This window comes from Hakea prostrata, chromosome 10 (assembly GCF_041222555.1).
Source record: "Hakea prostrata isolate BN-2017 chromosome 10, UWA_Hpros_2, whole genome shotgun sequence".
In the NCBI taxonomy this organism is placed as follows: Eukaryota; Viridiplantae; Streptophyta; class Magnoliopsida; order Proteales; family Proteaceae; genus Hakea; species Hakea prostrata.
In genome coordinates this window covers 34,504,960-34,531,020 of record NC_142609.1, presented here as the reverse complement: position 1 = coordinate 34,531,020, position 26,061 = coordinate 34,504,960, and the positions used below count along the sequence as shown (strand labels likewise).

At 38.4% G+C, this 26,061-nt stretch overlaps 1 protein-coding gene across 1 annotated transcript in view; it reads left to right on the top strand.

Annotated features, from left to right (window-relative positions):
• The window catches only part of HAF01 (HAC13 protein (HAC13)), an 81,710-nt gene that overhangs the window by 20,902 nt on the left and 34,747 nt on the right, over nucleotides 1-26,061 (top strand). The window contains exons 8-13 of the mRNA XM_089136294.1: nucleotides 3,418-3,580; nucleotides 3,795-4,884; nucleotides 13,426-13,628; nucleotides 15,007-15,244; nucleotides 22,432-22,768; nucleotides 23,084-23,293. Coding sequence (XP_088992420.1) covers nucleotides 3,418-3,580; nucleotides 3,795-4,884; nucleotides 13,426-13,628; nucleotides 15,007-15,244; nucleotides 22,432-22,768; nucleotides 23,084-23,293 — 2,241 coding nt within the window. The remainder of the gene's footprint in view (nucleotides 1-3,417; nucleotides 3,581-3,794; nucleotides 4,885-13,425; nucleotides 13,629-15,006; nucleotides 15,245-22,431; nucleotides 22,769-23,083; nucleotides 23,294-26,061) is intronic.

Here is a 26,061-nt window from a genome sequence, read left to right as displayed (position 1 = left end):
TTAACAGATAATTTGGTGAATGATCAATCACTAGACCCCACAACAAGTTATTCACTGTCCATCCATTTTAGTTCAACTAAAAGCTTAGGAAACATTATTTTTTGGGACCAGAATTCTAACAGGACATTTTGAAGATGATGTACGAAAATCTTCATTGCTTTCTCAACGTAGCACCATTTTCCAGATCATGATTCTTCTTTCTCCTCTTTGGTTAGAAAATTGCAAAATGAAGAGAAAACTGTAAGTCAGATTCAGGGAAAGCGAAGAAGGGGTCCGTTTCTTTCCTTGTCATGATTCTGAATCAAAGAAATACTTATGGGAATTTACATAATGTATATAACTAACAATGGAGAAAAGAAATAAGGACCATATAAGGAGAAAGAAAAGCAGCCCAGCCAGAGCATGAGAAAAACAATGTGAACAATTATGGTGGAATCACTGGACAAAAAGGCTAAACCTAACATGGCAGCAAGACAAACAGCGAGAGTCAGAAACGTGATTTTTAGCACGGCTCGCACTTGAGCATTAGCTGATTTAGCTCCAGAAGCCAAGGCCTGAGTAGAACTGCTTGCCCATATGATATTTCTTCTTTCTGTTTCTGTAACTTGTCCATTTCCATTTCCATTTCTTGAATTAGATCTGGATAGTACTTGGTGGAACCTTGTATTGAAAATGAAGAGGAGAGAGAGAAACTTCATTCCTAAGGAAGGTCATTAGGGGCGTTAGAGCTTAACTCTTTTGACTTTCAAGACAACGAAAGGAATACAAAATTCACGGCATGAAAAGAACCTATTTCGTCTGCCTGTAGGGAAGGCTTGGACTAACTTTCTATTATAAGTGAAGATGAGGGATGGGAAGGAGGAGGATTTTAAGAATTCCTCTTATAAAATAAAGGGCATTTACCATTTTGTTCTCATGACCAAGGAAGAAATTCGACCGAAACATTGAAATTTTGGCCTTTTGGACACTTTCTTTTTCTGGAAATTGGAACTTCAATTTCGGGCCTCATATGGACTCAAAATGATTTGGATTCTTGCATACTACCTATTTCAAGCATAATAAACACAATGGATCTAGTATTTTGCCAACAAAAAAAACCATTGAAAATTATCATTCAAAAATACTAACAAATGATTGGTTCCGACAAGTACAAATTGTATTGCATATAGGCATAGATCATCGGCATACATGAATTGTTTGGTAGAATGGTTACATATATAACAAGTCAACAAAATAAAATGACTGACTAGATCAAGTGATGGTGTCTCACATATATTAAGTTGAAGCCTATATATCACATATACATAAAATAAAAATACATAATTTTAGAAAATAATTATTAAAATCAGAAAATGAAAAATGGTAGCAAATATTAAAAAGATAAGTTTAACAAAATACAATCATAGATCATAGTCTTAGGCTAAACATATATTAATTTCAAGGCAATACAAGATCATTTAAGGCATGAACAAAACAAAAATAAAAAAGGGGAAGTTTGAAATTATTGGTATGGCTCATGCTTCACATTCTATTGTTGCCGGAGTTTCCTTTGTAGTTGTTGTGGCTTAGGAGGCGTTTGGAGGAAAAAAAAGAGCCAAAGAGGTGTTTGAAGGCAAAGGAGTCGTGGAAATTAGGTGAAAATGGGATAGAAATCAACAAAAACTAAGGAAAATCAAGTTGGAATGTTGAAATGGTCGAAATTTCGGTCGAAACCTCCAAAATGGTTGAAATCTCTGAAATTTCGGTCGAAATTTGACACTTTTTTGAAATAATAATAATTGGAATTTCGTTTCGTTTTTTATAAATGCAGACATTTTACTGAAATTTCGACAATTTCGATCGAATTTTCTTCTATGCTCATGACCCATCCTTTACATCACGTGTAAAAGTGGCTCTTGGCAAAAAAATTTAAAACATGTCGCGGCCTATTTTCAGTTTTTGTATTTTCTCAGCCGTTTTTAAATAGAAATTGGTTTCATAAATTACACCAAACACAAGCAAAAATTAATTTTTGGACAAAGTAAAAATTGAAAATTATACCAAAGACTATTAGTTTCCAAAAATTTTGAGATTTCAAACGGAATTTTTAAAATTTTAAGATGTACCAAAATATTGAAATTTTGTGAGATTTGTGACCAAAATATTGAAATCTTGTTAGATTTTTGTTGAAACCATGGTTGTCAAGGTGATTGGGGCTCCGGCTAGGCAATTAGGCGATAAAGCGGCATCTAGGCAACAATAAGGCGACCAAAGTGGTTGGGTCAAATTTTATTCAATACAACTACTTTTAAACTGATAAGTTTCTATTATAAGCTAAATAAACATTCAAAAATCACATTCATCAAAAAAAAGTAAGCATTTAAGAATCATAATTATGAAAGATTATCCAAAAAAGAACACAAACATCTCATCAAGGATCTTAACATTTGACTATGAACTATTTCAAATTATAAGTATGAAAATGAAAGTAGTAATTTTTTATATATATATATATATATATATATACTTAACTCTATGATAGTATGATGCCAAATAAGTGCCTTATCCATTTAATGATTCACTGATTCCCGATTCTAAAATAAAACTTACTATTAAGGTCATATACGGCTTTGTAAAATAAAATTTGATTTAAAAAAAAATAAAGGAAAAAATATGATTGTGTACAAGATTTGGCTTCTAAGCGGCAATAAGGCGCACAAGGCGACAGTAAAGTGGTAAAAAAGGGGCTGAAAACTGCATGTAAACAAAGCGGTGGCAAATAAGTGGGTTGAAAAACTGCCTTACCGCCTAGGCAGATGCTTTGAAAACCATGGTTGAAACTTCAGTCTATTTCATTTTGACTCCAAAACTTGTTTTGGTGGGGTCAAAATTCCCGAAATTCACCAAAATTTTGGTGAAATGTTATTAAATTCTTTTCCCATGCCCTCAAGTAGCGTGAAATTCAATAGGACAAAATAAACTGAAAGATTTCCCCAAGTAACATAAAGTCCTTATGCTACTAGGTTCAAAACTCAACTAGACATGGTTCGTTATCTCCATCAGGATACCAAGCTGAGTTTGGGTTGATCTAAGGTAGTACTCCAGCATGACCAACCCTATGGATGGGTGAGCATATGGGTTTTCTTATGGTGTTGTCATCATTGCCTGCCTCCCAACTTTCAATTTGGTGGGCTTTTCATATTTTAAGTCATTCTATTGCTTGTTAATGTATACATCTAGCTGGCATTTGTTTGTAGGATAAATGAATAATGGTGTATGGTTCTGCAGTCAAATTTATTGATTGATTTGATTCTAAAAAAGGTTGTGTTATTTCATAATGTTTTAGTTTGTTTCCTCTCTTCTCTCCTTCTCTCCTCTGTCCTTTTTCTGTATCTTTTTATTTCTCTGCCTCCTGATATCTTGCACATGGGCTGTCAGGATGAACCAGTTACGCAAGAGCCATCAGATGATACTGCTTTGACTTCATTACCCATCTTGTGTATTCAAGATGGGATGGTGATATTACGTTTTTCTGAAATTTTTGGAGTTCATGAGCCCTTGAAGAAAAAGAAGAGGGATTCTAGGTATTCTATTCCCAAAGGTACGTCGGCGAGTATTAGTGTTCTGGGGTAAATTTCTTTTTTTTTTTTCTCTTCATTTTTTTTGTAAATGTTTCCAGCATGACATGGTGGGATTTTATCTTCTGGGAGTGTTTATGCTAGTCTTTTGTCTTTGTTTAAGTCTTTGTTCGACAGCTTAGATTCTGCATGTTGGGCTCTCATTTTGACTATTGTTTGTTTCTACAATGATGTCAGAGAGGTATGAAGTTTTGGATGCCTCTGATGTTATGGAGGAGGACGAGGAGGACTTTTTAAAGGGCTCTTGTTCAAGTATAGTTACTGGTAAGCAGGCGAGTATGAATCAAGATGATAGTGTACTTGCCACCGAAGGTGATTCAGAGTCTGCTCTGTCTGGTTTCTGGCAAGGTGTTGGCACCACACCTACACGGTTTCATGAACAGAAGGAAGACCTGTATCTAAGTGCAGAGCCAATGAAAGAGTGTGCAACTATAGACGTTTCTGCCGAATGGCAGTCATCCTCCTGCCCTACATTTTACCCTCTCGATCAGTTAGACTGGGAAGATGGAATTATTTGGGATAGTTCTCCTACAGGGAGTCAAGAACCAGAGAGTTGTATAAACTCTGGGCCTGACTCTGAAATTTTTACTAGTGCAGAGACAGAGTTGGGAGAAAAGCCACAAAGTTATAGACCAGAGATCCAGAAGGAATCAGATGAGAAAGATCACAGCCTTTTCCTGCGTAGCTGTTCTGCTCTTGTGGAACCTTTTGGCTCAAGGGATCCTTTAGAATTGAGTGAACTTCCATTCTTAGAAAGGAACTGTCATCCACAACTATTGAGGTTGGAATCTCGTATGGAATTGGATGTAAGGGAGGAAGCAGAAGAGCTTATCAGAGTTGATGCTACAAGGCAGTTTAGCAAACTTTCCTTGCATAACATGGATATGTTGGAGGGATCTTGGTTAGACAACATCATTTGGGGGCATGATGAATCCATTGTGAAGCCCAAACTGATCCTTGATCTTCAGGATGAGCAAATGCTTTTTGAGATTTTAGAAGATAAAGATGGTAGTCATCTTCGCCTTCATGCAGGGGCTATGATAATCACCCGTTCTCCAAAGGCTGGTGTTGGGGATTCTTTTGACCTTCAGAGTCATGGGGGCCCATCTGTTGGTCGATTCAATATTTCTAATGACAAGTATTATTCAAACAGGAAATCTTCTCAACAATTAAAGTCACATTCAAAGAAACGTGCAGCCCATGGTGTCAAAGTATTGCATTCAATACCTGCCGTGAAACTGCAAACAATGAAGCCAAGGCTGAGCAAGTATGGATCTGTATTCCTTCTTCTTTACTACCTTTCTCTTTCATCCCTGCTGTCTGCTTGTTTTAAGTTTTGAATTTTTTTTTGTTGTGGGGGGTGGTTAACATTTCTGAATTTTAAATATTGGGGGCATATTACTTTCCTTATTTTTTGAACCTAGATATAAACCTGCAGCCAGTATATTCTTCGTGTTGAAATGGCCAAATTCATCTGTTCTCCTTTTATTTTCTAACATCAGAAATGAAGCTGAACCTTCATAACAAAATTTCATCAATCAATTGTCCAGTGATTTTCTATTTTTGCGTGACTCAAGAGAAGGGTCAATGTCTGGTTATAAGAAAGCAGAATAACAAATATGTATTGATTTACTTTGCTCGTGTCATTCTTAATCTTTTGTTCACAGTGAAGATTCCAGGAAACTTATCCACTGCTCTGCCCAGGAGTACGATGTTCTTTTCCTAGATTCTTAATTATCTGTTTCCTTGGGCAAAATTGATGTGAACTGGATCGAGGGCCTCCCAATAGAGGACCAAGGGTTGCTGCAAAGCATCCTATGTCCTGAAAGGGAAAATGCACCAAGTATAGGGTTTTTTTTTTTATATTTTTTTATGTAATTTGGGCAGTCCTAGAACAAGCCCAATTAGGGTTATTTGGATTCAGTATATTAGCAGGGGTCAAACTCTCTTTCTATTTTGGTATTTGATTTAGTTTTGGACAAGTTGTGAAAGAGTCCTTGTCTGGTTAGGAGTCTCTTTAAAAAAGGATTCCTTTAGCTGTGGTCCAATCTCTACTAGGAGACTAGTCCTACTCTTGTTGTGTAATTTGAATCATTCTAGGATGAGACAAGTGAGAGTCCTTAGTGGAGTAGGAATCCCAAGTAAGTTAGAAGTCCTTTTATGTTCGCAATTTATTTCAGTAAATAGAACTTCTTTTTTTGCTTTGCTTTCCAATTTGAGTCCAGGTAGGAGTTTTCAATGTAAGGCTAGAAATATAACCCCACACTTGTAAACAAATCAATTTCTGATTATTGAATGAACATTGATTGAAGTTGAATTAAGTGGAGCCTTGTAGGGTTTCTAAGGAGGAAACCTGCGGCAGCTTTGAGTATTCTATTTTCTGAATTCCATTTAGCATCTTCTCCAACAAGTACCCACACCCACCCCTGCCCCCAGGCTCGCCTTCTTCTCCCCCATCCTTTTCTCTCTTATGGTTGCCGTCTTCCCTCCCCCAAGCCCTAAACCTCTTAACTCTTGTTCTCTCAATTCCCTCCCCCCACATCCCATCGCCTTTAGGAAGCATCTTCCCCATCCCCTGCCTAGCCCTTGACTCTCATCCCTCACCCTAAAATTTCTGCACTTCATCTTCCTCCCTAAACCCTAGCACTCCTAGTCTCCTCTCACCTAAATCTCCCAAATTCCTCACCGAATCCAATTCCCTTTTGGATTCATCGTCCCCTTTCCCTTCTCTACCTTCGACGCTGGCCCAATCCCAGCCACCCCTTAGAAACCCTAGGATTTTAATTTTGCTAAACCCTAGAAGTAAGAAATTGAATATGACATTCAGGTTCAGTTTTCTGCAATCCCAAACTGCCCAGTGCTAGCCAAACCTAGTAGATCATCCCTACCAGCCTTAAAAACCCTAAATAGACCCTACAAGCCCCAGCCACAGGGTTTAGGGAACCCTAAATTTACTACTGAATTCAATTTGATTATCCTATAACTGGCCCTCAGTGTGGGGCTAGATAAAAAATAGTTCATCAATGTGGGAAATTGTCACTTCATTTTATAAACAATGGAGGATGAGAAAAAGAGAGAACAAGAATTTATGCAATATTGGAAGTAGCAATTATGCAGATCTTCTTAAAAAAAAGAATTTACATCGGCAAGAGCCAAGAAGTCCGTGTTGAAGAGCCCAATTTGTACTATAATAGTCGTTCCTGACCCTTTTTTTTTTTTGGGGGGGGGGGGGGGGGGTGGTTCCAGCCTTTTTAATTAGCTTGATTGAACCAATAGTTCAGTTCTGGTTCAGTCATGCTTCAATTTAACCATGCTAGATCTTTAGTTTGAAGTTCTCCTGACTTATTATTTTTTTTTGGTCCAGCCTTTTTAATTAGTTTGATTGAACGAATAGTTCAGTTCTGGTTCAGTCATGCTTCAATTTAACCATCCCAAATCTTTAATTTGAAGGTTTGTTGCAACTGTACGTGAAATTAAAATAACCATAGGTGCATGGTATCGTGTAGCTACGGGTAGAACTCAAGGAGATATACTCCTAGTTTTAATCTCTTAGGCTGCGTTTGTTTGCTGGAATAAAGGTGGGGTGAGAAAATTCTTGAAAAAAGTGTAGATTTCTTACTTTTCCCTTAAATCCCTAAATGGTAGATTGTTTGGTTGCTTGGGGTGGGAAAGTGAGAGACAAGTTTCCTTGAATCAAGGAAAATTGTCTGGTGATGTGGCAACCCAACTTTCCCACCCCAAGCCATTTTAAAACCCCACATATTTGGTGGGACTTTGTGGGAAAGTTGGGAAAAGTAAAAAGTGGGACCCACTACTATCACTTTTCCACAATACCCTTTCCTTTCCTTTCCTTCTCCCTCACCCCACTACACATGGGACCCACATGTTTTTCTTTTCCCACTCCTTTTCTCCCACCCCACCTTTGCAAACAAACGCAACCTTAAGGTAACGCGAGGGTGACAAGGATTTTATTTTAATAATCAAAATAAACTAACAGTCCTAAACATGCATCCAATGAAATTAATAATAATAAAAAAAAGCCCCATCAACCTCACCATTCATCATCTAAAAAAAGTGCATAAGTAAATAAAATAGGAATAATTGGATCACAATAGATTAGAGACAATAATAAAAATAGAACAAATTGCACTTGCACCCTAAAATGCTTTAAAGCATTGACACCCCACTTTCTGTTTGAAAAACTCATCGGTCCTATTATTTTAGAATCGTTAGTTATTATTATTACGAGACTATTATACCCTTCCAAGAAATCTTATTCTCATTTACCCCAAAAAAAGAAAAAAAAAAAGAAAAGAAAAGACATTCTTCTGCCTACGAAGGTGTTATTTTATGTAGATATTGTTGTTGGATTTTTTTTTTCTCCTTAAATTTTAATAAGGGCATTTTTGGAATTAAAGAAAAATAAACAGTGGGTTAACTGTTTCACTAACAAAATGGACTAATGTGTTTAATGAATTGGGGTGTTTGTGTTTTTCAAACATAAAGTGGGGTATCAGTGCTTTAAAGCTTCCATTTTGGGGGTGCCAATGCAATTTGCTCTAAAAAATAAAAGGGAAGTGATTTGGATGTCAGCTCAAGATCGAGGGAAGGGGACTGTAGCTAAGTTGCCTTTGATCGTGGACCCTTTGCCATAACTTACAGTCCACTTATCGTGGAAAGGGTGTAAAATAAAAATTTCAAAAAGGAAATGACAAAATAACAAATAAACAAAACAATAAAAAATGGAACTTTAACTAAAGAGAGGTACAACTGTAGGCATCTTTGGTCAAAGACCCATGGGGAAGGAAACAATAATAAGATGCTGAGAATAAATTCCTAATTTAAAAACAAAAAGGGTAGACTAATCTCATGAAGAAACTTGAACTTGAATGAAACTTGAATTTGCATTGATCAAAACTAATAGTTACACTTGCATAAATAAAAAGAAGTAAACAACTAAAAAAAACTAATTGTTTTAAAGAGATTTCGTTTAAATTTGAAATCTAAACATTGAGTCTAATAATTGAACCCACAAAGCAGCAGAGTAATAAGACCTACAAAACTAAGGAGAAGAGATTGTAACCTAAGTATGAGTGTGAAAGGGTATTTACAGAGAATTGGTGAGGGGTTGAAAATATGGGAAGATATAAATAATAATAATAATAAATAAGACTTTTAAATTAAAGAGGAAAAATAAGTAACTAAATAGGTAAGTGGTAAACGTGTAAAAGAAGAAAAGGGATTGTAGATTTTTTTTTTGGGGGGGGGGGGAGAGAGATTTAAAAAAAATGTGGAATTGAAAACGTGGATAGGAGAAGAGAATATTTGAAAGAGAAATAAAAAAAAAGATTAATAAGAGTGGTAAACATGGAATTGAAGAGAGTGGGAAAGGAAAGGGATTCAAAGGGGAAGAGAGAAAACTGTGGGTGAGAGAAAAAAATAATAATAAGAAGAAGAACAAGAAATGGAAGGTGGGAAGAAAGAGAAAGAAAATATAGGAAAGAAATAAGAATCTAATATAAAACAAAATATGGATTAATAAGAAGGATATTCATTAATATGAGGAGAGGAAATCTGAATCTCTATTGCTTGTGGGCCCCATGCGTACACTTGGCTTTTTTCCTTGTTCAAAAAAATCAAATTCTAAACAATTTCAGCCATTGATCATAATTGCCTTCTTTTGATGCCTAAAATATTCTTGGAGTGGGACAATTTGGCCTAAAGTTGCTTCTTGATCCAATTTTGGCCCATCAAGCTCAGAATTGGGCCCTCTTCACAATAGCAAAAAATAGACTAGACTACTTTAATCGCACTAAAAAATTCCGAATATTCTCTGAGCTCCCAAAATATCGTAAAATTTGCAAACAACAATAGAAAACCCAAGGGAGCTCTATTTTAAGTGCGTCAAATGCATGCTTATCCCCTAAGATTCCACACAAAATGTGCTCATTAGGGTACCTTCAATCAAGCTTAAGGAGGCTGCTTTAGACTGTGCAAGGGCTTCTTGAGCTTGCACATAATCCCAAGCTCCCCGTGAGCTACAAATGTCAGAGGTTGCTCCATATAGACTTCCTCATGTAACTTACCATGAAGGAACATATTCACAACATCAAACTGATCAATGGCCAATGAATACGAGTTATTAAGAGATATCAAAGATTCAAAATTTGAACAGGCATACTCCTTTGTAACTATTCTTGCTTTTGGCTGATGAAGAGCTCCATTGGGGTTGATCTTAATCACATAAACCTGATGACAACCATAGTTATCAAGGCAATGAGGCAACAACAGCATAGAAGGGTCTTTGTAAGCGCCTTGGCTTGGGGTGGGCCATAAAGTGTTGTGAAGACAACAAAGTGTTCTGGTGTTCTTTTGACTTACATTTCTCTGAAAAATGTTTCTTTCCTGTTTCTATATCCTATTTGCCATTTCAGAATTCACTTGTAAAGTTAAAAAATAATCCTTTCTCCATCTCCTGGTTTTTGAAAGTGGGAGAGAGAGAGAACAATTTGTTTTTCTTGACTTGGCTTCTTTGCTTATTCTAATCTCTCTCTCTCTCTTTTGTAATATCCAGATGGATGGTATATTGTAGTTTTAATTGGAATAGGTTCCTTTTTAATAAAGGTAAAAGATTCCTTTTCTTTTCTCTTGGGGGAAAGGAATACGATCTTAAGGGAGGGTTTCTGTGAAAAGCATAAATAGACTTCCTTGAACTTAACATCCAAAACTTATGGTAGGCGTATACTTGTCTGGCTTTCAAATTGGGGAGGTACTTGTCATATACCCTATTAAAAATTATAGTTCTATTTTTATTCTAAATTATTTCTAAAGGATCATCACACAAGATTTTTTTACAAAGAAAAAAGAAGACAAACTTTGTCTATCATACTACTATAGCAATATGGTATGCAAATATGTTCATTTTTAAGGAATTGACTGGTCAAATATTTTATTTTGGAATTAAACTTTTTTTTTTGTATCAAGTAGATCACAAAACCAGCTTTCCAACCATTCCAAGATTGCTTAAATATTCTTTAGCTGAAAGATTTCATAAATATGACTCACTTTGATAGTTTTGTGCTACGGTCAAACCTTGTTTGGTGTATGTGAATGCTTTCAATGTTGCTTCGAATTAAAATATTTCTTTCAGTTGCTTTTTTTTTTTTGGTTTTTTTCTTTTTTAGCAATGTTATAACATATTCGTTTAATGAATTTTTTATATTTTGAGAAGAATCTACTGTTAAAAATGTTGAAATATTACCTATTGGCAAAAGTTTCAGGCTTTTTTTCTTTTTGGTTTTATAAGAAAAAGGAGGAAACAAGGTTCAGTTACTGGTTATCCTATTCCTACAGATCGCCTCAAGAGTGACATGTTCAGCAAAAAAAAATGGGGCATCTAAGTCAGAATACCACTCAAGATTTAAAGTGGGACACCGTTAACTAGAAGAAATAGAAAATCAACAAAGTGAACCAACCATGGAATTTAGGATCTGGGAATAAATTCAAAAGATGAGGCTCTGTAGTCAGATTGACTTCAGCTTCAAATTCAACTGTAAAGCAGTCTTCACACCCTCCCTCCATGCTGTTAAAAGAGTCACCAGCAGGTCAATTGTGTGGATGTCATCCTGTTGCCAATTGATGCATTTTCCTTCCTTGATTATGCGCCCACCCTTGCCTTGATTGAAACCATAACTTGGTCCCTGCAATAAGAAGAGTAGGGTCAGTTGTATTTGGCCATCTTAATGAAGTGGGTTGCAATAGTTAAGCTTTATCCTCTTGCCCTTGTTGTACTCTATTCCCATGTAGCCAGGCTATCCATTTAGATATGAGACTAAGAGTAGTCAACGGATTAGGCCTTGACTTATTATGTATAGCTTGGTTATGGGCATGCCATATTTAGTAACAACTAACAAAGAAGAGTAAAAAAACAGAGGAAAACCAACTGGCTTCTTTTCTGTTTTTCTTTTTGAGATTTCAAAAGAAATCAATGAAAAAGGTGAGGATAGAAGAAGGGCTAATAGAGTCAGTTCTCCAACCCAATGGTCCACCAAACCAAATCCTCTTAGTCCAATCACATGAAATGAAAGGGTGCCACTCTGTTTCTTCTTCAATCCCATATAAAGGACATGTTGATCCTTCTTTGCTCCATTTTGAGATATAATCAAGGAGAGGCAGACCTTTATTCATCAGTCTCCACATAAAAATTTTAAATTTTGGTAGCGTATGCAACTTCCAGAAGAGATTCCAGCAGTCCTTATGGTTATCTGCATCCATAGTAGAGTTAGCCAATAGACCAGCAGCTTTCTTTGTTGAGATTTTGAGAATTTGTTATTTTTATTTAGAAAACAGATCCACTCTAAGCCCTAGTTGAGGTTTCCCATCCATTCCTTCATCCCAATCTCATTCTAACCTACGAACACCATCCCCTTCTGCTACCCTGCATTCGACCCTAGACCTAATCCTTACCCTAACCTAGAAACCCTAGAATTTACAGAACCCCAAAGCCTAGCTTAGGATTATTCTGTAAAGTAAAATCTGTAAACCTCTTAGTTCTAGTCCTAACACAAACCTAGCTAAACCGTAGATTCTCTTTCTTTCTTAACCCTAGACCTCCTAACTCGAGACTCAAGGTTTGGAACTCAAACCAACCCTAGTCGCTGGTCACACTTAGCTAGAACAGCTGCTTTCCACTGTGTTTTGACCTAGAACAGCAGGCTTTGAAACCCTAAATTGCCTGCTGGTTCTTAGAAAAGATCTTATAACTGGCCCTCTATTCCAGGGTTACATCATTTACTTATGAATAATTTGCAGATACAGAATTTGGCATCAATATAAGCTGTGCACTTGTGCAGGGCACTTTGCAGTATGCAACTGACTGCCCAGTCCTTTAAAAAATGCCTGGATGCTAGGCAACGCATTGATGTCATCAATCAATAGCATTTACTAAGGGTATAAGCATAAGATCTCATGTCTGATTTTCCTCCAACATTAACTCTTCCTCATATAAGCTACTCACCTATAAATGAACAGTGTCTCTGCAGAAGAATGGGAACTCAACAGTGGTTGAACAAGAATTCTTGACATCCAAGTTGAGAGTGTTGGTGTTAGCTTCCATGCTATCACATGGAGTGTTTTGGGTAGTTAGTATTGTCTTTTGGTAGTTTTGTATGTATGTTCAGTTGTCTGGAGTTAGCTTGTAATTTCCCAATACATAATAACTTAGATAATGCAGCACAGTGTTTTCCTCTCGTTTCTTCTTCCTCATTTTTCCTATCACTAGTTATCTGGTTTTGGTATTGCTTCAAGCTGTGTGATTTAAGTCATGGACTTTTTCTGAACCCATGAGGTATTTTTTGAAGGTGATACATTGATCTACATCTAAGATCAATACATGATACATGTGAATCAGTGGAAGGTACCAAGTATTTAATACTGATATTCTGGCTCATTACAAGCCTGGATTTGTAGTAATCAGATTTTTGCTAGGAGCATGCGACATGTATCAGAAATTGAAGTACTTTATACTTCTAGGCTCTAGCATGCATCTTTTATTTCTTATCTTTCTTTTTGGCTAGTCCTACAATTTTTTTTGCATGACAGTATTTTGTTTGTCATATATTTGCATGTTATCATTAAAATTAGTTGGTCAATACCCATTTTGTGTGACTTCCCTTTGTTAAAGTTATACCAGTGGGACGTATACTTCATATAATAATGCATTATCGAATATTTGTCTATATCCATGCATATTCGTACGCCGATGCAAAGGTATACCAACCATGGGTTCTGATTTTTTTTTATCTTGCAGCAAAGATATTGCTAATTTTCATAGACCGAAGGCTCTCTGGTACCCACATGACAATGAAGTGGCAGTGAAAGAACAAGGGAAACTATCTATGCAAGGACCAATAAAAGTACTATTGAAGAGCATGGGAGGAAAGGGAACTAAACTACATGTCAATGCAGAGGAAACTATCACTTCTGTCAAGGCAAAAGCGTCAAAAAAATTAGGCAAGTCAGTTTCTCTTTATCTTTCTTCCATCTAATACGATCATTGGAAGCCCCTTAAATTCTATATGATTAAGGGTTCAAAGCCTAGTTCTAATCCCACTTTGCTTATTTGGAACCTTCTTTATGATCCAATTGTGCCTTTCCCTCACTGTTGGGACCATGCAGTCACGTGACTTTCCCTAACTGATGGGACCGTACGGTTGTTGGATTGTCCTTACCTTATTAGTAGCTGTATCTGTTAGAGTTTCTGGGAATTTCATGATTTAACAGGTGATCAGTCATTCAGTAGCAACTAGCAAGTTTGTGATTATGCAGAACCTGGTTGAGTGGCTGAACCAGATAGTTTTGGTGCATGGAGATGGGGTTGGGGCCTCAAGGCAGCAGAAATTAAAACAAGGGAAAGTGAGTAGGTTTTTAATATTTTTGTTAGACACCAGGTAGGGGAGTAACATTGATGTTATTCAGGCTTACTTTAATTACCTGTATGCTCTTCCTCAGAGCTTTACAATTAAAGGCAAAGTCCAGCGGCTTTTGTGTGCACTAGGGGTGCACTTTCTCTTCTCCCTTTTCGGCTTTCAGGTTCCATACAGTTCTGTGACTTAAAATTCCTCCTTTCATTTAGATCACCAATTTTGCACCGACATGAGTTAATTGTTTCTCATTTGGTGCCTCCTAACCCATGCCTCTTCTTATGGGAAAGGTTTTCAGACATTATGAGGAGCTTCATAGGTTTAAGCTGTGGTTGTTGCTGTCTCTGCCTCCCTGGGCCTCAGCGTCATGTGTGTTTGGCAGTTCCAATTGAGGTCATAAAGCTTGCTTTAACTGTATTGACAACCCTACGTTCAAAGGGTATAACTTAGCTCACAGCCTTGAACGATTGCTGAAAAACTAGGCGGAAGCTTCTTATCTTCCAGGTCAAAACCGAGCAAACTTTATATTTCTTCGACCCACCCCATGTCTTGGCCTTCTCTCCAATCCTGAAATGACGCTTGTCATCACAATTCACCTATGATTCTTAAACCCATGTTCTAACCTGCAGTGTTCTCCACATTGATACCCTCTCTTGAGTCTCTAGTTGTCCAATCTTCTGTCTTACATTTTGTTGCTTTATCCGGTTTAGCTAAACCATAGATTTTCTCTAAAGGTTCTGCACTTCTTTCACACACACACTCTCTCTGCCCCTCCTATCTGTGCTGTGTCTCTTATCTATTAATAAACTCTTCATGTTTTTATCCCTTTCATCTGGTTTGCTGGTTTTATTTTGTAAAATTGTAAAATAAACTCTTCATGTTCTTCTACAATAGTGTTGTTAGAATGGGAGCTGTTTTTGTTTTCCTTTGAATAAGAAAACTTATGTTGTCTTATCATATTTCCTCAGATTTCAAAGCATCCGAAAAGGTAAAAATATTTTATTCAGGAAGGGAGCTAGAAGATGCTAAATCTCTTGCCATACAAAATGTCCGACCAAATTCTGTCCTCCATCTTGTGCGCACAAAAATACATTTGTGGCCAAGAGCCCAAAAGTTGCCTGGTGAAAATAAGTCTCTGCGTCCACCAGGAGCATTTAAGAAGAAATCAGAGCTCTCTGTGAAAGATGGTCATGTATTTCTGATGGAGTAAGTCGTGTTTTTGAATTTCTTTCAGCCAGTTTGGATGTACATAAGGAATGATTGTTAACTTCTGTTTCAGAAAGTGGAAATGTTCATCTAAGAATTGTATCGTGTGAGTTGATCAATGTGGATGTCTTGGATGAATGCCAATTCTTATGTATCTTGTATTACCTGTCCGCTGTTTTGTGTCTATTTGTATCATGTTTCTCTTGCATTGTTTTTTATAAAATTTTCTTAATAACAATTTGCTGATGTACTACTGCGCATGGTATGTAAAATTGTAAGATCCCGCTGAGGCATCTCGCTTTTTTGGTGTAGCTAGATGAGTTGTCAGCTGATACCACCCCCGGAAAAAAAAAAAAAAAGAGTAAGTAAGAGAGAGAAACAATCTAGTCGAAACAGAGCAAGTTTCACCCCGGTTGTTCAAAACTTTCTGCCAGATGAAATCTTTCACTTCCACTGGATCCTTCACCAGATTCTTGGTCAGACAGTTGTACGAGCTGGTAGGGCTGGTGGAAGCAGACTATTGACTCTCAAGTTGTGTCATTGCCTGTTCAATTATATTTTGAACTTGGGACCTTGTAATTTCAACTATGGACACTGTGTTATATGCATTTTATATACAGGTTTGAACATTACTATATGAACTGAGAGTTTGTATGAGTATATTATGTACGATAGACCATTTTATGGATTTACTTACAGTGTAACAATTTCTAACTTGGGTCCGAAATTAAACTCTCACTTAGATTGCCTGTTGCATAATTATGAAGTCACCACTGTGTTCAAAAAGCATAAATAGGCTGGACAGAAGTATCAGCCCCAAATGACACCTAATATCTCTTCAGGAGAAGTTCAGCTACAATATGGATCCCACATCTCTGCCCAATTTGCTTTTGTTACAAAATATAAATATAATAACCAGATATAACATGGGAAAGAAAAGAGAAGAACAAGAGAGGGGGAGGATGAAGAGGAGAGGGAGGTTTCATCAGAAACTCTTCCCCTGACGTGTGATTTTTAATAGGCAAGGAAGGATTCTCAGTTTAGGAATAATTCCCTAAATTGGGTTACAAGAAAATAGTAACTTTGTATTATACATGAAAATAGAAACTAACCCTAGGATGGTATTGCTTGTCAACCAAGCTACACAGAATCGTTTGTCACCCAAGAAACCAAAAGTAGAAGCATAAGCCAAAGAAAGTTCGTCATAGCACTTTTAACATGCTTTTTTTGAGAGGGCGAAATTGCCCTCAAGTTTAAGTTTTGAACTGACTATTTAACCACTACCATTGAGTTAGTTCTTTATGCATCCTTTGACCCTTCAGTGAAGACTTTGCTCCTTCAAAGTTGAATTGGTTTAGAGTTTCTTTTTGTAAGTTCTTAGATTCCTTAAAATTGGTCCTTAATCAAGTCATACACAAATATCTTTGCATTATAGTAACCATTTAAATTTCATGAGGTCATATGCAAGGCAAGAGTCTGGAAACAGCCTTTCTGTAACAGCTGGGGTGGGCAAGGCTGTGCACAAATGACCCTTCCTGGACCTTACAGTGTCTTGAGCTTTGTACATTGGGTATCCCTTTTTTTTCATATGTAAGGCAAGGTTGTTTTAACTTTTAAAGATCTAAACAAGTATTTGAACAGTTGAAAGAATCTGGACATGAGTCTGGTGTGGATGCTTATAATGTCTGAGTTGAGGTTTGCAAGCTACTACCATTTCTTCTATGATATTCTCGCTTCTTCACTGTCATGCTAAATAACATGGGCAGCGATGAGAAGAAGTGCCAAGAGCAGTTGGGAGAAACACAGGCATAAAAGTCCATCAAATGGGAAGATGTTGGTTCAAGCATCTCCTTTCCTTCCCTGGAGAATAGGTAGGTATCCTGGAGGAGAAGGACAAAGGACGGGCCAGAGGGAGGCGCCACCAGACAGAGGCGGCACGGAGGGAAAGAGAGGCGCCCCACAGCCGCCAGCCCCGGCGGGCCACCCCCACCCCCCGTGGGGGAACCCGAACGGGCCCAAAGGGGCCTAGACCGAACACCAGCGGAGAAGAAAGGGGCACGAAACGTTACGCAGAAGTGCGGAGAAAACACAAGCCCGGCCACACAAGCATGGACAAGGGGATGGGGATCTTGGCACCATAGCACTAAATTGAATGCAAGGGTATTAAGAAATTTAAAGAAAATAGAGCTGTCCTAATCAATATCAGATTTCTCAAGGAATTCAACAATTAACAATGTAAAGGGAGTCTTAGGAAGTTTTTTGTTTTAAACAGAACTATTGCCAAAGAATAAATGAGAAATATTTAGGGAGAGATAATGTTACCTGCTGATCCTGGCTGCAAAACAGGGGTTAGAGAGCATTTAGGAACAGAAATAAGAGAAAGAAAAATATTTTGAAGTAGTGGTGAATCCTAAAAAAGGAGAAAAAAATATTTTGAACTAATGGTGTATCCTAGGGAAGAGTGTAGGTGATAAGAGGAGAGGGAGAGAAAGAAAAGAAACAAAGAGAAGGGAAGGGAGACTAACAAAAGAAAAACTAGACTGCTGTAGGGTAGGAAAATAAAAGGAAATAAGGGAAAGAGGGAAGGAAAAAAAAGAACAAAGATTTTTTTTTCTGCAAGAAAAAACAGAACAATTGTGGGGTTTGGGGAAGAAGAAGAAGATTTTCGGGAAAGAAACTAGGTCTTTTTCGAGAAAAAAGAGAGATAGATCTTTGTAGAGGAGAGCAAGGAAAAATTTTCTAGTGGAAAACAAGGGTGAAAGGAGGAAAGAGAGATTACGGGGGGGGGGGGGGAGAGAAAGAGAGAGAAAAAAAAAAGAGAGAGGGGGGGGGGGGGGGGGGGAGAGAGAGAGAGAGAGAGAGAGAGAGAGAGAGAGAGAGAGAGAAGTGATGGTTCTGCTAGAGAGAGAGAGAGAGAGCTAATTCTTTCATTCATTCATTGATTGCCAAAAATGAATTCCATACAAGGTTTAAATAAAAAAAAATTGATCCTCCCTCACAACCCTACATGTTTAATTCCCAAAATAACCTCAACTTAAGTTGTAAATATAACCCAAACTCAAAATAATTCAAAATTGGGCCAAAATAGACTCTAGGCCCATCCCATAAAGACTCAAATAGGAAATTAGAATATTTCAATAGTAAAGTACTACCCAACCCACTAAGACTAAGGAAAATAACAAACTGCCTATGGGCAGTGTTTCTCATCGAACCATAGGACCCTAGCAATCCAATAACCTCCAAACTCATCATCCATCCACATAGATGCTTTCGTCGGATGGTCTCTATGTCGGTGTCACCGATTAACTTAGAACTACTCACTGATGTCCTCATCAATAGTGCTCTCTCCTGTCCCTTCTACTTCCCTTCTTTGCTTTTGTGTGGAATTCTCTTTTGGATTAGTAACCCGTCCTGATAGTCTGCCCTTCTTTTATTTGGTGCTTCCAAAGTTCAACTCAGCCCTTCAGGTCTCCTTGATAATGATGCCTCCTTGTGGGAAATGCTCTCATAGGACACTTCTTTGGTAGCCAATTGCCATTCCACAAGCTCTCTTTATCCAAACAATGGAGATCTCAAGGCTCCTTCAGACTTGCCTGTTGGGAAAATCTTTTTTCCATCTTCAACTTCTCTGATCCAAATGATACGAATGGAAGGAGGGCAGTGCTGGTGGGTCAAAAACCAATCTTGTTGCGATAAGGGATTTACCATTTCCAGCTTGTTGAGCTTTCTCAATCCCTCTCTGAATCTCCTTCCCTGGACTACCCTTCTATTACTAGTGGTCTGAAGGTCCAAATTTGGTTGGTTTTATCCTTTGTACTCCCCTGTACTTGGATGCCCGAACCAGTAGTAGGATTTGATGCAGATCCAGCACCAGATTGGCCTATTTTCCTTTGAAATCAACCTGGGGTTGAGAAATATAGGTGTTGGGCCTTGGTCTAATAGGTTTCTGTGGTCAGGGGCCTATTCCATGGGCCCAAAGGTTTAATGCTTAGGCTAAGTATGGAAATAGTTTAATTAATTGCTTTAATTAATGTAAATTCTGCCTGAGCTATAAGGGCAGAATAATCTTTTTGTGTTTTTGTTTCAGTTTTAAGTTTCCTATTCTAAGTTAATTAGTTCTATTTTGAATTAGTTTGTGACTTTAAGTTAGAGTCTAGCTTGGAGTCCAAATCATTTTAGGACTCCAATGTATTATGCATAAATAAACCCCTCCACTTGATGGTGAGAGGGCAGATTTAGTTAATGAGCAATAAAGCTTCCCATTCAAGCACTGTGCGTGTGTGTTTTAGTATTGGATCTGTCAATTAGTTTGAAGATTCGAGTAGTAGCAGGTCTGGTTCTGTCAATAACTTTGAAAAATCAACCCAAGGAAGGTTCTAAGTGAATTGCAGCTCAAATCCTTAACGGTCACTTTAGGAGACAGCCTTCAACCTCCATCTACAACATCATGCCAGCTTTAGCCAGTGTTGTAACCTGGGTCTAGGGTTAGGATTTTAGGTAAATTCCCTAGACTTTAGAGTTAGCCCAGGAAGGTCCAGCAAGGGGGAATAATAGAACCAAAGGGTTAGGGATGGTTCTAGGGTCCAAACAAAGGCTGGGATTGGGTTTTAGATCTGACTTTGGCTAAACTACGGTTTTGAAAAATTCTGCATAATTTGATTGAAGAATAGGAGTTGCAGAAAATTTTCAGAATTGTATAGCTAGGGCTGATGGGGCAGTGGCTGATAGGAAAAGGTTCTAGGGTTTAGGGCGATGCTGGGGGAGGGTAGAGAGGATCTGTAGGGGCTGGGGAATTTGGTAGGATAGGAAAGGGAGGTCTATTGTGATGCAGGGAGGGGGAAGAGAAGAGGGAAGGCCACGGTGATGGGATAGGGGGTAGGGATGGGTTGAAACTGCAGGGGAGGGGCTAGGGGCTTCTCTTAGCTTACTTGCTATTGAAAAAGCTTGCTGGTAGCTGTAGTTGAATGTGTGGAGAAGATGATGGATGTCTTGAGTTGAAGAAACAAGAGCCCAAACCCAGCCGCAGGGTACCTAAGACGTTCCCATGACTTTTAAAGCCAATTTCTCAAACTCAGTTTTCATTCATAATCAAGACTGACTTTTATAGCCTTGAAAAACCCAAATAGACTCAAAAAGGAATCCCTAAGCAATAGGATCCAACTTGAACCTTAAGTAAACAAACACTTATAATATTAGGGCTCAACTACTAATAAAATCAAACTGAAGCTACTTTCAAGATAAGGTTCCTGAAGCAATCTTATCCCAGCTAACAACTCAACTAACAAACAAATACCTAATTTTACTCATCAACTTGGACTCCAAAAATAGAAATAAAAACAGAATTAATTTCCAAAAAGAAAACTGGACTTGACGCTAATAATCATGACTCAAACCAGGATGACCAATTTACCCCTGCTTGGTTTCCGCCCCCCTTTTGGTTTGGCTATTGCTGCTGCATGGGTTTGGGTCCTCTTTTGGGGCTGTCTGGGGCTGGTTAAATCAGCCAGGCTCCAATCAAAAAGATCGTAAACAGGTATTACTGGAAGCCCTCCTTAACCTCATTTCAGGACAGCTTAAAACTTCTTCCTAAACCCTAACCGTAGGTTCAATTCTCTCTCCCACCTAAACCCCAATCTGTTCTAACTCCCTAATCTGTACCCTTTGATTCTAGTTTCAGCCATAGCTGACCAGCCAAACCTGGATCTGCCCATCTTTGTTATTAGCACCTCATTTTCCCTCCAAAATCAAGAAACCTGATATCTCCAGACTCCAAATACACCTATCCAAAATTGTTGATGCTTGAAGAGAATTTTCTAAGGAACCAAATAAAAATTCCTTTCAAAAGTTTTATCCTGTTACCTTAAGTTATAATCCCACCTTAATGAAAGGCCTAACACACCAGCTTTATCCGTTTCTAGCCCATGAAACAAACCAAACTCAAATCGCGGAATGAGAACACAATTATTAGGAGTCAATTGGGGAACCACTTGTTGTAACCGCCTATAGACCTTAACTGAAACCCTAGTTTTGGGCATGAAATTCAAGTCTGGCCCTAGAGATCCTTGAAGCCACAACCATATTCAAACAAACACATTGTTGTTACCTGGGGTCTGTGTATCTCTTTGCTTATGTCTTCCAGATGTTCCTAGTCTGGTTGCTCCCCGCCCCCTTCTTTTTCTCTCTCTCTCTTCCCTTCTTGTACTTTCTTTCCCTTTGGGTGTTTATAATATATTTTCATATCCACCCCCCACCCAAAAAAGAAGAAGAAAAAAAAAAGGATCTGTAAAACCATTGTCCATGAACCTTCCCTTTACCAACCAAAGGCTACTGGTGGTGGTGGTGAAGTCAGCACTGAACGTATCTCTGTAATGGTATCTCTCTTTCTCAGTTGTTCTTTGTTGATGATCGTGACCCTCTAGTGGAGAATCAGCCACTTTTCAGTCGAAGAACTTACTGCCTTCTGGTCTCCAAAAAGCCACTGCCAAGACCTATAATCCCTGTGAGGTATGTGTCAACCCAGCCAGGCACTGTCAATGATCAAAGCATTATTCTGGTGCAGAGAATGCCCTCCTGTGGAAGAACCAGAACAGGCCCACCAGAAACCTTGTTGGCAGGTTGAGATCCATAGCTCAACTACTTCTATCCATATTTCCACTTGGGTTAACCTTAATTTTGCTTTGTCTTGGTTGAAACTTTTCTGCAGCCTTAACCTAGACTTTGTTGCTGACTCTTTCACTCTTCCACTAGTCCACTCCCCTTGAATCTCCAATCGCTTGAAGTGCTTTTATCAATCAGAGTCTGTTGGAGATCCTTGCAGCTGATCCTGAAAAGATGCTATTGCCTTTACGGGTGACAGATTGTCCCCTTCCCATCAGTGTGGCCCTTTTGCAGTTTGGCCTGTCACTTCCTCTCCTTGAGATTGAGATCTCTATTCCCATTTGAAGTTATGATTTCTAAAGTAGATTGTTGTTTGAGTGCTTTCTCCAATCTCATGCTTCATCATGTAGTGCTGCTTCATGTTGTATGACTGTGAAATCTCTCATATTTCTGGTTTTGTAATCTGTGGAATTTATAGGGTCTTTTGAAAAGAAAAAAAATCCAGCTCTACTTTTGAGTTGTGAGGTGAGAAGTTGGATGAAGTAACCTGCTAGATTAAATTTATTTGGTTGTTTTATGTGATGTTGCAGGTATTGTGAAGAAAGACCCCTATTGTTAGGCAATGTTGGGATGGGTGCACGATTGTGCACTTATTATCAGAAGTCGGCCCCAGGCGACCAAACTGTATCCTCATTGCGCAATGGAAGCAACAGTCTGGGGACTGCCCTTATGCTTGACCCTGCTGAAAAATCTCCCTTCCTTGGAGATATTAAACATGAATACAGCCTGTCATCCCTTGAAACTAATATGTATAGAGCACCCGTATTTCCCCATAAATTGGCCTCGACTGACTATCTGTTGGTTCGTTCTGCAAAGGGAAAGCTTTCTCTCAGGCGCATTGACAGAATAAACGTTGTTGGACAGCAGGTTGGTTGTCTCATGTTTTAGTTCTTTAGATACCCCTGCAGAAACACATCTTATTTGCATGTCTCCAGATCTAATTTACTTTTTACCATCTTATTTGCATGTCTCCAGATCTTATTTACTTTTTACCATCGGATGTCACATAATGATAATTCCTTTGTCTATGCATAATTTGTTTATTACTTTTTCAATCCTATTAGTGGCTGTTTCTTGTGTATTGGTAAAATGCTCAGGCTGCGGCCCAGCCCCCTCTTTCTATTGAGGAAGATTTTATATAGAATTTTGTCTAAACTGTTCTCAACCATGTATTTTTTTCAGGAGCCTCACATGGAAGTTACTTCTCCTGGATCAAAAGGTCTTCAGACTTATATAGGTAACAGACTATTGGTATATATTTACCGTGAGTTCTGTGCCAATGAAAAGCGCGGCTTGCTTCCTTGTATTCGAGCTGATGAATTGTCTGGACAATTCCCAAATCTTTCGGAATCTTTTCTACGGAAAAGGTTAAAACATTGTGCAGATCTACAGGTACTTGAGTCTTTTTGTTGTTCATTTCATTGGATTACTGCAGCAATTGTTTATTGATATATACATGCATAATGTGACGGGTGGAGTTCATCTAAAACCACTCTGCAGTAGGACCGATGACAGGTTGCAACAGAACCATGGTTTGAGATCTCGGTCTCGACTCAAATCTCGGCCATCGAAAAAATTGAGATCTCACAAGATCTTGTATTTTTTTTTCCCTAGGCTAAACTTGAGGGTGTATCTCGGTTGGTTTTAGGGCTTAGGAGATGCTCAAATTTGGTCTTCGCCTAATTTAGGCCTTCTAAACAAAGTAGTGGCACTAGATTTGGGAGACAACAAGTGTACATATGAGTCCAACTTGACCCTAACTTAGAAACCAAATGCTGAAGGAGTGAACATGCAGACTTATAAAACATGAAATGCACAACCATTATTTTATATAAATGAAAAAAAAGTGAAAAAGAAAAAACAAAAAGACTTCTTAGTGTTGTAGCCCTTCCATTGGAGTCTAACATATAGTACTATCATTTTCAAAACATAAATATTTTTCATGGTTTTATTAATTCTAATTTCTCACGAATTTATTTTTTAATTACAAAAATTAAAAGAATAAATTAATAACAGAATAATAATTTTGGTTCCATGAAAGTATAGACCGGAAAAAGATATTCAACGTACATATAAAATCCCCACCCAAGCACCTAATGGAGAACATTTGATCTAAAAAATGAAATTTGGGGAAGAAAACACACCTTGGTTGAAGAATGGCTTCAAAATCAATTGATTCTTGTTAAACACTTATTGTAGATGAGCTAGATGGAGTGTCCATGTAGTGTAGGAGAAGATTCAAACATTTATCTGACAAAAAATTGGGCCAAAGGTGGAACAGCAGCAGCTGGGGAAGAAAAGAGGTCAAGAGGAGTTCGAGAGAATAGAGGCGAGACACGATATCTTGTTTTGTCTCGATGAACCAGTTATTTAAGCGAAAACTTAAACCAAGATCCCGGTCAATCTCGACTTATCGGGATACTCTATTTTTCTATTTTTCTATTTCGCACCTAATCTCAACTCGAGGTCTCATGAAACCGATATCTCGAATGTGATCTAGGCAAGATCTTGCGAGACCTTGAACCATGAACAAAACATCAAAATAGATTTACTTAATGAATTGGAAGAAACCAACGAGCAGAACTCTCTCTAACCTTGGTTTGAGCGATGCTTGGTGTTTAGTGAGTTTTCTGCTCCAGAGATCAGCCAATTCTAATGGCTGGTTTCAGAGCATAGAAGAAATTTCGGTTGAATAGGAATTCCAATTGAGGAAAAGGCTGAAATTTCCAATTTCGGTTGAAACTTGTATTCTTTTATTGCAGTTTCAAACTTCAGTTTCGGTCCTCATATGGACTCAAAATGGTATGGATTTGTGCATAGTACCTATTTCAAGCATAATAAACACTATAGAACTACTGGTTTACCAAAAAAAAAAACCCGTTGAAAATGTAACATTCAAGTATATAGTATATATGAGAAGAAGTGAGAATATTAGCAATTACAAGTCTACTCTATTCCATGTCTCCCTCTTCCCTTTGCACCCTATACAAATGACAATACAAGTCCTATGATGTTTGCCCCATATAAGTCGGCAACTACAACTCTGTTAGTGGCCTCATCATCCATATGCCTAAGATGTCTTGATGGTGGAAAGTTGTGAATCTCTGGATAAGGAACTGGCTCAACTGCATATGGAAAGGCTGGTGGTGGTGGTGGTTGTGGTGTAGGATAGAGTAAAAGATCTGCTCAACAAATGAAGAAACACCTTTGTTGTCGGCAGGGCCAGGGACACTATAAGCTCCATATTGACAATAGGGTTCCGGTGGCCGACTCCAATAGGTGACAGTGGGAGGGACACCATAAGCTTCATAAGCTCCATGGCCATTAGGCTTCATTGGTGGTTGACCCTTAGTTGAATAGCCAAGAGGGACACCATAAGGTCCATAACTTATGGTGTCCTAACCATAAGCTCCATAAGTCGACCCATGTAGAACCAATACTCTCCCCAACAATATCATATGAGGTCTCTGCAAGCCTATGCTAGCCGGATCTTCTGGAGGTGGAGTCTATGGAATCATCTATGCTCATCGATTTCATAGATCCCACCAAGCTCTCCGCATCATCCGAATAGTAAGACCAATATGATGGCGTATCCTCCGTGCTATATCTGTGCCGTCTCCCCTTCCCCTTCCTCAAATATGTCAAGGAAACATTTTTGCCTTGTGATGCAGCTCCAGCATGGTCCGAATCCTGCGTCGCGTGGGTGAACTAACTCTCGCTTGTGAATCTCGGTAGTCGTCTCCCCCCGACTCTCATGTACTAGTGATGGTGGTGGTGGTCGTTTGTCCCCAGGATCAACTGAATCCTGATTATGAGGTCCAACACCCTCCTCATTCCCTCCATCATTGTTGTTGTCGGGGGGGTGCCTGAGTCGCATCATCCTTTGTGTTGGACCAGACAAATCCTCTGAGTGGATGCACTAGGGTGTGGCATGAACGGTCGAGGGGTCATTGCATGTGTACTCCCCTCCTGGGACATGAAGTCTGCCACATCAAACCCCCATCTCCTCGTCAACTTGTCTATTGGGATGACCTCCCTCCTCATCCAGAAGGGTTCTCCACTGTCCTTGATCCAGTCAACTATTGGGTTATCATCATCGTCCATCTTAAATATGTCGACCAACTCGATATTGTTACTCTCTCTGTCCAACCCCAGTCTAA